At 41.0% G+C, this 16,576-nt stretch overlaps 1 protein-coding gene across 2 annotated transcripts in view; it reads right to left on the minus strand.

Moving 5' to 3' along the window:
* Chchd3 (coiled-coil-helix-coiled-coil-helix domain containing 3) overlaps positions 1 to 16,576 on the minus strand; it is a 257,801-nt gene that overhangs the window by 36,574 nt on the left and 204,651 nt on the right. The window contains exons 6-7 of one of the 2 annotated variants that reach the window (XM_052173400.1): positions 14,980 to 15,050; positions 14,106 to 14,144 (exon numbers count right to left, since the gene is read on the minus strand). In XM_052173400.1, coding sequence (XP_052029360.1) covers positions 14,106 to 14,144; positions 14,980 to 15,050 — 110 coding nt within the window. The remainder of the gene's footprint in view (positions 1 to 14,105; positions 14,145 to 14,979; positions 15,051 to 16,576) is intronic. The other variant, XM_052173401.1, reaches the window with a different exon arrangement.

Here is a 16,576-nt window from a genome sequence, read left to right on the forward strand (position 1 = left end):
ACCAGCAGTGGAGGAGTGTTCCTCTTTCTCCACATCCTCACCAGCACCTGCTGTCTCCTGAGTTTTTGACCGAAAACCAAAAATTTAATGAGAAGAGAAAATACCTTATAAATACCAGCATTACCCTTACCACCTTCTCCTCACTCCCTCCCCTCTCCAATAAGGTCAACCAGTTTTCCAGGATGGACCCAGTCTCTGCTCACTCTGTAGATGTCCTCTCACCACTGAGATGAGGTTGAACTGTCTGATCTGTTCAGTGTGTTCTGCTTACCTGCATGTACGTGCACCAAGTGTGTGCCTGGTGCCTGTAGAGGTCAGAAAGGGTGTCAGATCCCTTGGAACTTAATGATCTTTGGTTATTAATGGTTGTAAGCGACTGTTGGTACTGGACACTGAGCCTGAGTCTTCTGCAAGAGCAACAGATGCTATTAACATCTAAGTTATCTCTCTAGCCTCCAGTTGCCTATTGTTTTGAACTCGTGGCTTGTGTGTACTCATCTACAGTGTCGTGGTCCTTGTGTGGTGGTGAGAGGATATCTTGCCAGGAATGAGTCCTTGCCCTTCATCCTCTATGTGGAACCTGGGAATCTAACTCAGGTTCTGGGGCTTGGCAGCAACTGTGTTTACCCACCATCTTGAGGGCTACTGGGACATATTTTGGGTTGGTCTGCCTCCATACAAATCCCCAGAATACCCTGAAAATCATGATGGAGACAAGAACAGTCAGGAATAGTACCAAGTTGCAAACAGCGCAACACCTACCCCATGATCCTAGCTGCATACCAGGGCTGGCTGCGCTTTCCCTCGGTATAAATTATATACCAGAGAGCTAAAGAAAAAGAAACTTCATTATCCGAGCATAGGAAGATAGCATTCCCCGCCACCCCCCATGGAACACCAGCTAACCCTGCAGAAGGCACTAACCCTGCAGAAGGCACTAACCCTGCAGAAGGCATTTCCCTGCCCTACCTGGCCTTCTTACAGTGTACTCAATTTAAAAGTTTCTCCAACACAAAAGATGCTAAAATGAAGGAGAATTTGAGTAGTAGGTCTTCCGTCTGTCCTTCAGCCATCATCCTAGTTGATAAAAAGCAGAAACCAAATATTCTTTGAATCAAATTGTAGTTCCATTTACATAAGGCCTTGAACTTAGAAAATATGACACAATTATGATTGGATATTAATATAGGACTACAATAGTTATTAATGATGTAATAAATTACAATGCCATTATATTAATAGAATTGTTTTTGCATCTTCAGTTGAGGGAAGTTTCTTTTTAAACAGACTAATTGGACCAAAGTTCCAGCATTAAGAGGGGCTTCCTAGTCATACAACCCTGTGCAAAATAGAGAGAAATGTTGATTCTGTTGGGTTTTGTGGTTGTGGCTATGGCTGTGGATGTATGGATTTAGGGATAAAGGTTTGGATTAAGTGAGATGGTGACTGGATTTATTATAACAAATACATACAATACATACATGTCCAACATATGTGATAGAAAACTTTAGCAACAAGCAATCAAAACTGCATGATTCTTATGCAGTGAATCATGGGGCACTAAGAATAGGTGACAGATAAAAACACTCCTCAGTAGGTAAAAATTTAGGTTACACTTATATATACTATCAACTCTGTCTTTGAAAATATGAATTTAAACCCCTTCAAAGTCTAAGGCCCATGTTCCTTCATAGCCCCTGTGCCATCTGATTTCCACTGCTTCTAGCATTTGAGTTCCTCACGGAAAGAAGTTCTCTGTTTGCTTCAGGACATGTTAGAGTGAGAAGAAACAGTCTATCCAGTCATTTCCATAGACACCATCTTCCTTTAGCGTTTTGCTTGTACCTTCATGCTAATATTAAAAATTTTAGGTCACTTCTTATATTCTAATATATAAAACCACTTAGCATGCATGAGGCACAGTAATCAAAATTGTTCTTGAGCAAATATCTAAGACCTCTGGGGACTGGAGACCAGAACTTAACTTTTGGACTTTCAGTGCAATAAATTAGCACCTCAGAGGGACTCTCAGTGAGATTCTCTCCCCCAAGCTGCCTTATGAATACCTTTAAACAAGAGCTCTACATTATAGAGCTCTTTACTGGGGGGGAGGGGTGAGCCAATGGGGGCAGGGGTCAGAATTTACTAACAGACCAGAACTCCCAAGATACAGCCCAGATGAAATTGGTCTTCTGGCAAAAATCCAGTATCTCAAACTTATAGCTTCAAAAATAACCCAAAGTGGCAATCCCCACCATCAAATTCAAACTTTCACCTATCTAAGTAGCAACAGAATATTTGGCTTCTGCTTTTTATCAACTAGGATGATGGCTGAAGGACAGGCGGAAAACCCACTACTCAAATTCTCCTTCAATTTTAGCATCTTTTATATTGGAGAAACTCCTACCACGCAAGAAGAGCTGTGAACGAAAGCAGGCAGCACCAAATGAGCTGGAATGGAGGTGTTATGTGAATCAGCGAGGCCACTGCAGAAGACAGCAGCATCTGGGCATGCAGCTTGCAGAGTAACGAAGCCCCGCCCATGTGCTGGCACCAGCATTGACCACTTCATCTTGCTCAAGAGCTCTGCTGGGAAAACACAGGTGAGAGGCACTGACTGACCTACTGCCCACAGCTTGTACGAGCAAGGGGCATAGGGTGGGATCAGGAGCGATCCTTTTTTCTCTTCTCCTCCTTGCCAACACACCCCTTTCCAGACCTGACAGGTTCCTAGCTGGGGCTCAGCAGATAGCAGGCTGAGCAGGCTTCTGCCATATGAAGTGTTGTGTCTGAACATGTCGACAGTAATTGGCAATTCATTTTTCATACTGGAAGCAGAGAACAGGTGTAGGCTAACTTCAAACTCCCAGTCCTAGACCTTGCTGAATACATCTCTCACCCACAGCTTTCCTGAGATCGACACTAGTAGCAGGCTGGTGATCTTCAGAGTCTCCATGCCAAGATCAGCCTCACAAATAAGCATTTGTATAGTTACAAAAGCATAACAAAAAACAAAACAAAAATCCAACACACACTAGCAGCCTGCAGGCTATCTAGTGTAAAAACTGTAATTAGCAAATAGCTGACTTCTTTGTGCTGGTACGATCCCCACAAATCACAGTGAACATAGTGAAAAGGAGTGCCAGTGCGTGAAAGAGAATGAAGCCAGCTATACCGCCACACAGAATTCCTTGCCAGCTTCATCCAGAAACACTAGCTGAGGTGACTTGTGAATCAGAGCCAAGAGCAAAATCTCGCCCTAATGAGCGCATCCATCAGTTTCCTGGAGATGCAGCTGATGACCAGTGCTGGGACACAGTCTCACTCAGAACGGGAGTCTAACTGCAGGCCAGTGAAAACGAACACACACAGAGTAACTGGAGGCAGCCATGTGAGCAAGTGGAGGAGGGTTGGGGATGCTTGGCGGTCCTGTACCATGGGAGCATGTGTGCTTCTCTGTCAACATGGAGGGGAGGCCAAGATGCATGCTTTTACAAGTTTTCAAGCATTCTGCCAGACCCCAGTAAGGAAAACGAACAAACTGCTGCCTGGAATTATTATATGAAAATGTATTAGGGCTGCTCACAGTGTGAGTGTTTTATTTACAAGGATTAGTTTCAAACCCCCCTTAAGAGGAAGAAGTCAGTGTCCCTATTTGAAGGTGACAAGACACCCAAAGACTCCATCAGGAAAATCCTAGAGTTGACAGACACTGGCAGGTGACAAAAATCAGCACACCCAAATCAGTTGCCCTCCTAGATACCAAAGAGAGCCGACCCTATTCACAAGGCCTGAAGAAACAAGCCAGCACAAGCATGCCTATGAATACACCTGGTCAAGGAACTGAAGACCTATACAACAGGAACTAAGCCTCTCTAGAAAAGAACTGAAGACACCAGCAAATGGAAAGACATCCCAAGCACAGGGATTGGTAGGATAAATATGAAAATGGCCATCTTACTTTCCACAGTAATCTAAAGATTCAAAGTAATCTTCATCAAAATTACAATGCAATTCACCACAGAAATGGAAAAAAAAAAAAACCTTAAAATCCATACAAAAGTACAAAAGACCACAGATAGCCCAAACAATTCAGAACAACAACAAAAAAGCTGTTGGAGGTAACACCATTCCTGATATCACATTATCCTACAGGACTGTCATTGTACTGGTACAAAACAGACACATCGATCAAGTACAACTGCAGACCTAGATATTTGTGCATACAATAGCTATATGGATTTTGACAGATGCCAAAAATACACATCAGAGAAAAGACAGAATCTTTAACAAAGGGAAAAACGGATATATGCAAGTAGAGAAATGAAAAAAGACCCCCTCCAACCCCAAATCAATTCCAAGTGGATCGAACACCTAATATCAGACTGGAATTCTCAAACTTCTAGAAAAAAAAGTAGGGTACATACTTCAGGATATAAGCTCTGTTAAGGTCTTTCTGAACAGAATTCTGGCTGCCTAGAACATAAAGCAACAAACACCTCAAGAATACTAAAGCTTCTGCATTGTGAAGCAAACTTATGGCTGAGAAAGGGAACCTAACGACCAGGTTTTACATCCTATACTAGTGTCTTGAAAGAACTAGAAACCAGACCATCAAGGAAATGACCCAGAGCTGACAGGCACTTCCAGGAAAATGGCAAGTAACTCAACACTCCCAAGTCAATAGCCCTCCTAGACACAAAGACAGGACAGCGATAAGAGATGATCCTATTCACAACAGCCTAAAAAACAACAAAACAGATAGAAGTGGGCTATAAAATCAAGCTAGTTCTTAAAAGAAATACAAATAATCAAGAAATATTTTAAAATAAAAAGGTGCTCACCATCCTTAACCACCAAAAACTGCAAACTAAAATGACTTTTAGATTTTCTCACCCCAATCAGAATGGTTAATATTAAGAAAACAAAAGGGGGGGGGCTGGAGAGATGGCTCAGCGGGTAAGAGCACCGACTGCTCTTCCAAAGGTCATGAGTTCAAATCCCAGCACCCATATGGTGGCTCACAACCATCCGTAAAGAGATCTGACACCCTCTTCTGGTGTCTGAAGACAGCTACAGTGTACTTACATATGATAAATAAATCTATAAATAAATAAATATCTTCAAATAGTAAAGAAAACAAAAGGGGGCATGAGGGAGATGGCTTAGTGGTTAAGAGCACTGGCTACTCTTCCAAAGGACCTGGGTACAATTCCCAGGCCACACAAGGCCGCTTCCAACTGTCTGTAACTCCAGTTCCAAGAGATCAGACACCCTCGTATAGACCTATGTACATGCAGGCAACACACATTAAATAAGAATAAATCATTAAAAAAGAAAGAGAAGACAACAAATGATGGTGAAAATGTAGGGAATGGCGAAGCCTTGTGTACTGTTGATAGGAAAGAAAACTGGTACAACCACTGTGAAAATCAGGTTCCTTAGCAAACTAGAAACAGATCTGCCATACTACCCAACCATCCCTCTTCCTGGGCATACATACCCAAAGGACCATTTCCTACTACAGAGACACAAGCTCACCCCATCTTTGCTATTCACAGTAGTTAGAATGTGGAAACAGACTAGACATCCATTATCTGAGGAATAAATATTAATAATAATGGTATCCATTTACACAATGGAATGTTTTTTGTTTTTTGTTGTTGTTGTTGTTTTGTTTTGTTTTTCAAAACAGGGTTTCTCTGTGTAGCCCTGGCTGTCCTGGAACTTACTCTGTAGACCGGGCTGGCCTTGAACTCAGAAATCTGCCTGCCTCTGCCTCCTAAGTGCTGGGATTACAAGCATGCACCACCACCGCCCGGCCACAATGGAATTTTAAACAGCTGTAAAGAAATTGGAATTTGAAGTTAAATGGGTAGAACTGAAAATATATTGAGGGAGATAACTCAGACCCAGAGAGATAAGTATCGTCGTGTTCTTATTCATGCACAGATCTTAGTGTTGAATCTTTAGATGTACGTGTTTAATTTGGAGCACCTCTTGAATCCAGAAAACAAAATGGACTGTACTCGTTGGTTCTGTGTGTCAACTTGGCACAAGCTAGCATCATTAGAGAGGAAGAAGCCTCAGTTGAGGAAATGTGTCCATAAGATACAGCTATAAGGCATTTTCTCAATTAATGATCAATGGAGGAGGGTTCAGTTCATGGTGGGGTTGCCAACCCTGGGATAGTAGTCCTGGGTTCTATAAGCAAGCAGGACGAGCAAGCCATGTGAAGCAAGCCAGTAAGCAGCACCCTTCCATGGCCTCTGCATCAGCTCCTGGACTCCAGGTTCCTGCCCTGTTTGAGTTCCTACCCCGACTTCCTTCAATGAACACTGCTGCGGAAGTGTAAACAGAATAAACCGGTTCCTCCCCAGCTTGCTTTTGGTCACAGTGTTTTGTCACAGCAGTAGGAACCCTGACTAAGCCAGGCACGGTTGTTGGGGGGTGGAAAGGAAGATCACAGAAGAGAGGGAATGGCAGAACCCAAGTGCTATGAGGTAGGGAGAGGGATGGAGTTGTAGGGTGGGAGGGATAGGGAAGGTTAACTAACAAACACTAAGGATATCTGAAAAGCCATATGGAAATCTACTATTCTATAAGGTTCATAAACACATGATTGAAAGCATCCAAAGAAAAACTAAGGAGATCATTTTTTTTTAACCTGGTGCCTTTAAAAACTAAATAAACTATAGCTAGTGTCAAGAGGAAAAACTTAGGAATTACTTTTAAACTATTTATTTATACTTTTAAACTATTTATTTATGAGTTATATAGTTAAATACCCAAATAAGCAAGGACCAATAAACAAATTCCCTCAAATTCACCAAGGTCTCACTTAACATACATTGAAAGAAACAGGCTATCACTTTGGCAGAATCTCCATTTATCTAACAGGGTACAATTAATATTTCATATAACATGTAAGGAATGCTAGATTCTTAATGGATTGTATTGACTATGGAAGAAAGTTCAATGCTAATACTTCTGTAGGGGAAAACAAAACAATTTGTTCCTTTACAGAGGAAAGAGACATGCGTTCACAGACTTAGGGGAGCAATCTGAGTGGCTTTGTCCATTCCACACAGAAGGAACAGCAGCAAGCGACCACCATGAGACAGGTGCTTTGGGCCACAGCTACCTTGACTGCAGCATCACTGATGTTTGTCATATTCGTGACTTTTTCTACCTGTGCTGAAGGGACAGGAACATTTCCACAGTGGTTCTGACAGATGCAGCTGTCCAGAAGATGGCTGCAGTTTGTATTGCCTTTCATGGGAATGAATAACACCACTTCCTTCCTCTTTCTATAAGACACCACGAGTTCAGTAGAAAGCTGTAGGTTAACATGACTGGAAATTTAAGTCCCAGGAGTTGAAACTATCTTACCATTTGCTTTTATTATCTTAAAAAATTTGTGTGTGGATTAAGCAATGAGGATCCAACCCAAGGAACTGAGAACTAAATAATAACCTTAAACTTCCCGATTAGCAAGGTTTCAATCCTGGGGCCAAGGAGCATAAAACACTCAAGGGCCCCCTGCCCCCAACATCTGAATATAATCATTTCTAAATGCTCATTATAAAAAAAAATTCTCAAACACTGGTGTCTCTCTTCAAATCTATCTTTCTTTCCTTGGACCTAATTTGATACTCAGAGGAAAATGAGCAACCCAGTGTACAGCTTGGGGCTGGGTCTACTTTTTATGTTCCCAATGGCATCCTTAAGAACACACCTGAAGGTAACCAGTGCCATATTAGACTTAAAGAAACAAATTATGATAATCTTTTCCCATAAAGAACGAACAACTTTCTTTTCTTCATTTTAAACCTCTCAACTTCAGGGCCTAAAAGAACAGGGTGACAATAACAGTTTACATTTCACTGTTGGGAACTAGGAGACATCACAGACACAGTAAGTCATTTGTTGGGACTATGTTAAACAGCCAAGCCCATGCACAGCTTTTGCTCTGAGCCATACATAAAAGTATATTCTTTTTAGAAAATATTATTTTCTTATGTGTATATGTGTCTGCTCATATGAGTTCATAAGCACTACATGAGTACTGGTGTTCTTGCAGGCCATAATAAGGTATGAGGTTTCCTGGAGATGCAGACAGTTGTGACGGCTTGATATGGGTGCCAGGACCAAACCCAGGCACTCTGCAAGAGCACTACATACTTAATGGCTAAGCCATAGCTCCAGATCCAAAGTATATTCTTAAGCATAAACATTTTTCTTTAAAAGAATTGAGATTCTCCTCTTATTCCATAGGGTACAAAAGTACTACAGAGGTCAGAACAGGTGAGCTTATGTTTAAAAACCAAAACCCACAGATAACCCTGAACTTCTAAACTGGCAACTGTAACTAAGAAGGGCATTGCAGAGGGCACAGGTATATTTACTTTATCTAGAATTTTGCCTCTTCAATTTCTCTCTTACTGAATAATCAAGATGTTACTTGGCTCCAAGGGCCATAGGGAATTAAATGTCACCACTGCAGCTGCTCTATTTCCTGCTCACAGTCCTGCAAATTAAAAAAGAAAGGAGTGGGGGGTGGAGGGGAGGTGGTGGAGGCCCAATACAAATGCAGAATTTAATTAGTGAGTAAAAGCCCAAATTCTTGCCTGGAGTCCCATTTTTTCCTGGAATATGTACTCTTTCTTCTTGTATAAACTTTTCATTATGAAGGAGCTATCTTTATAACACAATAAGTCTAGCTATGATGTAACTGCTATAACATCATTCCTTCATTAGAACAGGCAGCATACTCAAATAATGTTGTTTTAATACAATTTGTGTTCAGCAGAAACGAAGTCAAGTGGGTCATTTTGAATTTGATCAATGTGAATTAGTGTCTGACTGAGATAAACCATTTGATCATTTCAAAATGATCAATGAGAATCATAGATAAAAGATTTTTCCTTACATTTGGCAGGTTAGGCCCAAACACACAGCATTAGCACAGGTTTTAGGTGGACATGGGTAAGCAGGTAGGACAGTGTGTAGGGAGCTTGTCAGCAGGAGGCACCAATACTCAGCACTGGCATACAGCGGAGTCCTTTTGATAAGACCAGTGACTCAATAAGGCAGCTGTCCTGTAAGGCTGCCAGAGCTCAATCTCAGGGCACTTAGGACAAGCAGCAAGGTGCCACCGAGTGGCTCAAAGTTCTAAAATCACTTTTAATTAAAAGTTTAGGTGGAAAAGTAAGTAAAATAAATTTACCTGACTAAACTTCTAAAAGAGACTTAAGACTATTAATCAGAGCAAATTCTGTACCTGCAGTACAATTAGTCCTATTAATCTAATATTTCCAAATTGAAGTCACATAGGCATTTAGGCACACTGGCTTAGGCATCTACCAGAATTATAAATTTACCAGTCAAAACCTTATTTAATTATTTTACAGCCAATTAAGCAGGATCTTATAAGCACTGTTGCTTACAACTGCGTGTGATCTCTACTGTTACGATAACAAACAGGCGAAGCGCTTGCTGCTGACAGCAGACCCACAAGGCCTCACCAACATCCTAGAAGAAACAGTACTGTCAAAGCCCAAGGACATTTTAAAGTTAAAGGAATTTTACATGGAAGAAGCACTTTCAGTAGAGAGTGATACTTACAAAGCCCATTTTATCTGCACAAGTTTTGCATAGCAGCCCACAGATACTCTAAACCACCTCTGCTTTCTTCCTCCAGGCTAGTTAATCTTTAATACTTTATGAGGCTAGCCCAAGCTTCTTTCCAAGAGCCCAGATTTCTAAGACAGGTGGATGACTTCATTCAGGGGTGAAAGTGAAGTTTCTCCTGTACTCTGGTACACAGCTGGCTCTTATTACCTGCATTCTTGTGCAGTTCACATAATCACATTGATTTACAATGTTTCAGCATTCAAAGAAACTGAGGCCAAGTTAGGAAGCTCAGTCTCCAATGTAGCCCTTCAAAAAATACTGCCCAAGACCTAAACAATTTTCCACCCCATCCCCCCTTTTATGGAAGGTAGAAATTGTTTACTTTATTACTTTAAGGGCAGCCTGGGACAGAAATATCAGCCAATTCTAAAGTGCTTGCTATAGCACTGCACTGTACAGTAAAGTAGCTTGTTTCTTTGGTATGTGCTTTATACTTGCTTGGTCTTGGCTTTTAACAGTCTGTGTACAAACACGGCAGCATTCTGCTTTCTATACGCTGATATGTGAGCACCGGTCTACCAGGGAGAGGAGAGGTTCTGATGCTGACAGAAAATGGGCCCTGTGGCACTCACTGCTTCTCTGAGACACATCTCTGAGAGCTATACTGTCTTGTCCATGTGTGCTTAGAATCCTGTAGACTGTGGACTCCCTTCAGTCCTTATTTTTCCTATTGTTATTCCTCCTACTGTTCTGTTAGAGTGCCCTAATCCCATCTAGAGTTTGTGTATTCCTTTGCTACATAGTTTTATAACTCTAATATAATGATAAAATCTAACATTTATTGAACACGTTTTTTGTGTGAGACTTGCCTTAAGCACCACACATACAACCTTTTTTGTTCTTTGCAGTACTGGGGATCGAACCCATGACAGGCACACTAGGCAAAGTGCCTCTACCCTCTGAGCTACAGCACTAGTAAATATAATATTCTAATTAACTATAAAACAGAAAAGGCTATAGATATATTCGATATAGAACACACTTTTCCGTTACACTGAGGAAGAGGATGCTAACACCAAGTGGTCACAAGCTATGATCTTAAGTCGCTCTCTACTGCAGGAAGTGAGCAACAGCCCACTGCAATAGATGTGCAGGAGTGAGTTCTCTGAATACCAGGAGACTTGCAGGTATTGAACTCGGGCTGTGAGGCTTGGCAGCAAGTGTCTTTACTTACTGAGCCATCTCACTGACCACTGGATTTATGTTTCATAGCTAAAAACTTAAAGCTATTATGGAAGAAAAGTACCTGAGGAAATAATTAAATAATATGTATTGTCTTTAAATTCTGTAATTCTAACCAGAATAGTGGCAACAATGTTTAGAGTATACTGGGGAAGTAGCTCTCTTTACAACAGAACTCTGGGTTTTGAAAGGGTCTTCATTTGAAAAGCTGATCTTTCCTTTTCTTTTATGAGGCAGTACAGGCCCCACTCCGGTAAGACCACCTGCTCTCCACACAAACAGTAGAACAAAACAGGGGTGTGTCACACCAGTTTCTAGGAATGAACGTCAGGTAGATGAAGTAGGAAAACAGAAGCCCTACTAATTCTAACATGCCCAAATGGTTTACTGTCCAAACTCTAGCATGCTGGTTGAGAGCATGAGCTAGTATTTTAATTGGCCCTGGAATGTCTTGGCAGGATAAGCTGACATCAAGGTATGAATCATCTGCTATCTTAGATAATTTTCACTTTCTTTCCACTTTGGGTGACTTCAAGCAAGCTGCATCTTAGGAATATAAGATTACCCTTAAAATGGCAATTTAAAAAGGCTCTAATTCCTGCAGCCAACCAAGGTACATCCTAATCAATCGTCTTCTAGCAAACAGAATTAACTAAAGGACACAAGAGGTTTCTGTGTTTGCTGCTTAAGTAAGATTGCAGTTCAGGTTCAAGATGGTCAGACAGCTTCAAAGAGAAGCTCACAGGTGCTGCACAGGTGTACAGAGAGGAAGCGGCCAGAATCACCCGGCCACACGATACAGCGCTTATGCACTAAAATATAGTACACACTTGGGAACAGATGGAGGGTCATGCTATTTTGAGATGGTCAATCTTCTAAGGAGACATGGGACTCTTCTAAGCAATTTTTATTCTTTGAAACTAGGAAGCCCCTCTTATAGTCACAGCTCTGAGATGTTCAGCCTCGCAGGCAGTAGCTAGAAAACACCACAGGTATAGTAAGAGCTTCTCTCTAAAATATGAATCCAGAAGCCTCTTCAAAGTGTGAAGAAGCCTGAATATTTGTTGGCACTGGAGTTGGAAAAATAGTAATCTCAGGGAACATTCCACAGACTTCCCTCACTGCTGACAAAACTACATGTAGGAAGGCTCCTAAACTGCTCTAGGGATCGAGCATGTACTCAAAAAGTGTCAAGAGAACTAAGCCAAAGTCAGTTATTATTCATTGCTGGAAAAGGGTAATAACAATTAGCCAAAGAAGGAGATGCATAGGCAGTCTGGAAAGATCAGAATGCAGAGCCGATATTGCAGAATTACCTGGCCGAAGACACGTGACCATCTATCTACTCCACTATCTACGCTAAGCAGGGAGCATACCCCGGTGCACAGACTTCCTGAGGTCTCATGGGTCAGTGTTTGGCCTATCACACTGATATCATATGAGCTGAGGAGCCCACCATAAATAAGAATTCCGCCACAAGCAAGGCTCCAAAGTTTTAGAGGTTACCGCTCAAGGAGGTTAATGTAACCCTGGCCCAGCCGGTGGCAAAGTTCAAGCCTAACTCCCCAGTTAGTCCAGATCCCAACCGGACTGTACAAACAATACATCAAAATGTCAAAGAATGATGCTATTAGGGTTCTCTTCATGATAAAGTTTATCTTCCAGGCCCACATTTTCTTGTCAAAGTCATCAAAACACTCCCGTAGTCCATGGGCTCTCTTATTTTCTAGGAGTCAAGTGCAGACCCCATGGCAGGGTGGCCCAGTGGAACACTTCAAAGCCGTTTTTGCCCATCCCAAAACAGACATTTCCTCTAGAAGAGCCAACATATCAGTTTTCTAACCTGCTAAAGTCACAATCACGGTTCTTTTGCCTGTTCTATTCAAGGAATGAAAGACTCATCTGTGTCATCCTTACCTTCTAACTTTTATGCTAAAACCCTAATACCTACTACATAAAAGAAGGACTGCATTTAGGGTCATTAAAGGGGTAACTAAGGGGTGGTTGTGGGGGCACATCTTTAATCCTAGCATGCATTTGGGAGAGAGGCAGGCAGATCTACAAAGTCTGATCCATTTTTTAAGACAATTAATGTAGGATAAATAAAGAGCTCTAGACTAGTCTGACTACTGTCCTTATATATTTTTTAAAAGATCAGAAGATATGCACAAAGTGAAGACCCATGAGGACAAAGTGGCCATCTGCAGGTCATGAAGGCCTCAGGAACTCTAACCCTGAATACTGGGTGGGGACTTCATTCTCCAGTACTCTGTAGACCTGGAGTTCAATCCATTAGCCAGCTACTAATTACTTCCAATATTAAAAAAAAATTTGCACCCATCTGCTTACCAGCTGAGAATGCCCACCTAGTACCTTTGATTCTTGTTTGTTACATGTCCAGCGAAACCTCACACCCACATCAGATGTCTATTCCTACAAAGTACTGAAGTCAGAGCACTCTTGGGCTCAACCCACTTCCATTTACTCCTTACTAAATGAAGACCCAACCTCAGCCTGGCAGCTGGTGACCTATGACCTCTGCAGCTCTATCTTGTGCTAATCTCTTGAGCCATTGATCTTCACTAAAGTTGTCACCCACTAACAAAGCAGGAATATTTTCCTTCTGGACATCTTCCTCTTCCACCTACTCAATATCTTTCTCCAGTCAAAGACAAATGCCATGCTCTTTATGCAGACTCATAGATCACTCTAGTCTACATTAATTTCTAACTTAAATTTTAGTTATTTTTATAGTGATTATCTTATAATGAAGAAATATCCAGGATGCCAAATCAAAGGTTTTTCAAAGTATGAAAACAAAAGGTTTTTGAAATGTTATTCCATTAGGAGAAAAGATAATCTACGACAATATCAAAAACCACAGTAAGTACAGTATTACTTTTCAATATTAATTCAACATCCAACCTTTTATCTGAACTTTTTTTTTTTTGCAAAAAGCATGTGATGTATCCCAGGTTGACCTAGTTTAATGGGGTGCCAGGGATAAAACCAAGGGCCTTGTTCGCTTGTATGTCCCTAGCCCTTTAAAGCTTCCTGGTCTCCTAGTACGAGACCTGTGGTACACACCTATGACCACAGCACTTGTGTGGTGGGAGACAGATGAACTGAAGGCCTGCTATGGTACCAGGTCTGAGCCCTGCCTGGGCCACATAAGACTCTGTCATCAAAGATAAACGGCATTAAGTGATTGGTGGAACTGGACTTACTGTTGGAGATCTCCTCTATCCCCTAGTCTTTGTTTTTTGCTAAGGAAGATAGAAAGTTTACATTTATTTAAACACACCTCAAACCATCATTTAAAAAAAAACATTTTAATCAACATTAAGTAACACAAATATCCATTACCACACTAATGGCATTGAAGCAGAAACTAATAATTCTACCTTAAGGTTTAATCATTTTATTAAGCGCTTATAAACATGTACAAGGAAGGAGGTCAAAGTTCAATGTACTCTCTTAACTAAATCTGTCACAACACCTTTTTTTCTTCACTAATTTGTACACGTGCTACTAAAAGCGGTTATATAATAGAGTTCTTTATATACTTAGTAAAATATCTTCTTACCTAATATGAGAATGGCGGTAAAGAGAACAGAGAAGGCTATGGGTCATGGGCACTTTGATCCATCAATTACAGAATATTCTTTTAGATATCAAGAGGATGAATAGACATAGCAATTTAGCATCACCTTCATAATGAAGGGTAAGGTAAAGTCTATGATTTAAATATGTTCAAGGTACTTGTGAAGAAATAAAAATAGTTTAAATGCAAGATATCCAAATTTGGACCTGCCATCATTTTACTACAAGTGATTGTTTTCCATGTTTCAATTAATAGAGGTAGCAATTACAACATTATATGCCATCTACTACTTCATTTGAAAACTCTTACCCTTTCTTTTATTTTCCACTTAGTTCAGAAAATAGATTGAGCAGCCATAATCTTTCATCAAATGTTCCAGTAAAGCAGATACCATGGCTGAGCCCTGACCACCTCCAAACGCTTCAAGTATTCCCCAGCAGAGAGCAACAGAACCAAGCTTCCATCTGCGCTACAGGGCAGGGCAGGGTGAAACTCACTTGAACTTGGACTCCACTTCTTCAGCAGCTTTCTGATACTCCTCTGTGGTGACTTTGTAGAACTCTGAGCTCTGTGAACAAAGTTGACACATTTTAGCTATGCTAGAAGACAAGTGTCCTGAAGACCTACAATTAAAAAAAAAAACACAGAAGCAGCCTTGCTGTAGGCACACCAGAAGTAGAGGAATTGGTGGTTAAATGGCACGGTATTTAAACACTTGGAAGGCCACTAATTTAAATGGCAGTATTGGCATTGATATATATATATATAATTACATGACAGATGTTCACACTGTTGATTCATAATGAAGAATTACTAAGATTACTAAGTCTGCCTTTTTCGTTCATGTTGTGTTACAAATGCTGAAATTCTCAGGATCACCTCCTGAGAAAATTCCTACCATGTTTTTGAAGGATGGCTTAGCACTACCTTACTAGGTTAACTAGGACTGTAGAATCAAAAGATTCTTAAGCTCAAAGAACAAATTTCACACACATTCACATGCAAATGCAGTATTTACTTTGCAAAGTATTTTGTTTTCAGTATGGATCTTAGCTAAGCATGATGGTGTAATACATGCCTTTAATCTCAACACTCAAGAAGCAGTGGCAGAGAGGGGTTGGCTTGAGGCAAGCCTGGTCTACCTGGCAAGTTCCAGACCCTGTTTGGGGGTGAGAGTGGGGGAATCTTTGATACAACAACAACAACAACAACAACAACAACAACAACAACAACAACAAGTGTTCTATCACATCTCAACATTTGTAACAATCAACATGAACAAAAAGGCAGACTTAGTAATCTCAGCAAAAGAGGCTGCACCACATATGATATGAACTCATAGACAACATAAGCTAAGCTGCAGTGGCAATCCAATGCTTTTCCCAGGACAGCAGGACTAAAAAACGTGCCATTCTGTCCAGCTGCTAGCTGCGCTGAAAGCAGTGCACTAGAGGGGTCGGCGCAAATGACCCATGAGCTCTCAGACTCAATGAATATCCTGCAAAGCACTGGGCAGTGCAGAAGGATGCAACACAACACAATGCAGGGCTCTATTGTGTGCCTCGCCCTCCAATCACTCGGGCTTCACAGCCACAGCTTGGGTAGTTTATTTTTTAATAAATCATTGTTGGTTGGTAAGAAAATGAAAATGAAAGCCTCCTCACACCGGTGACCTCTTTGCATTTAACAATCCGGGTTGTCCAATGACAGTCACATCCAGGTTTCTAAGATGCAGATAAAATCAATAGGTATGTGATTAGACAGCAGACTGGGGTGGCTGGAGCCATGGACAGGTCACCATTTGAGATGATGAATGCTCTCTATCAACTGCCCGTCCTCTATGATGCTAACATTTACTATAATCTTATTTGGGCTACGATTTATCTTTCTTGCACCTGATCAATAAAGATGAACAGAACAGTTGTAAGGATCGATTGTAATTTTTTATCATTTTCAAGCACAAAAGTGCATTTCTGACATGAAGACAGTATCCTAAGTGCACTGCCTCTGCAGCTTAAAAAGTGCAATCTGAGTGATCAGCCACACTCTATATGTGGAGAGGTGTTAATTCATCAGTAGGTCTAAAGCTATCAA

The sequence above is a fragment of the Apodemus sylvaticus genome, chromosome 2 (genome assembly GCF_947179515.1).
Source record: "Apodemus sylvaticus chromosome 2, mApoSyl1.1, whole genome shotgun sequence".
NCBI classification, from domain to species: Eukaryota; Metazoa; Chordata; class Mammalia; order Rodentia; family Muridae; genus Apodemus; species Apodemus sylvaticus.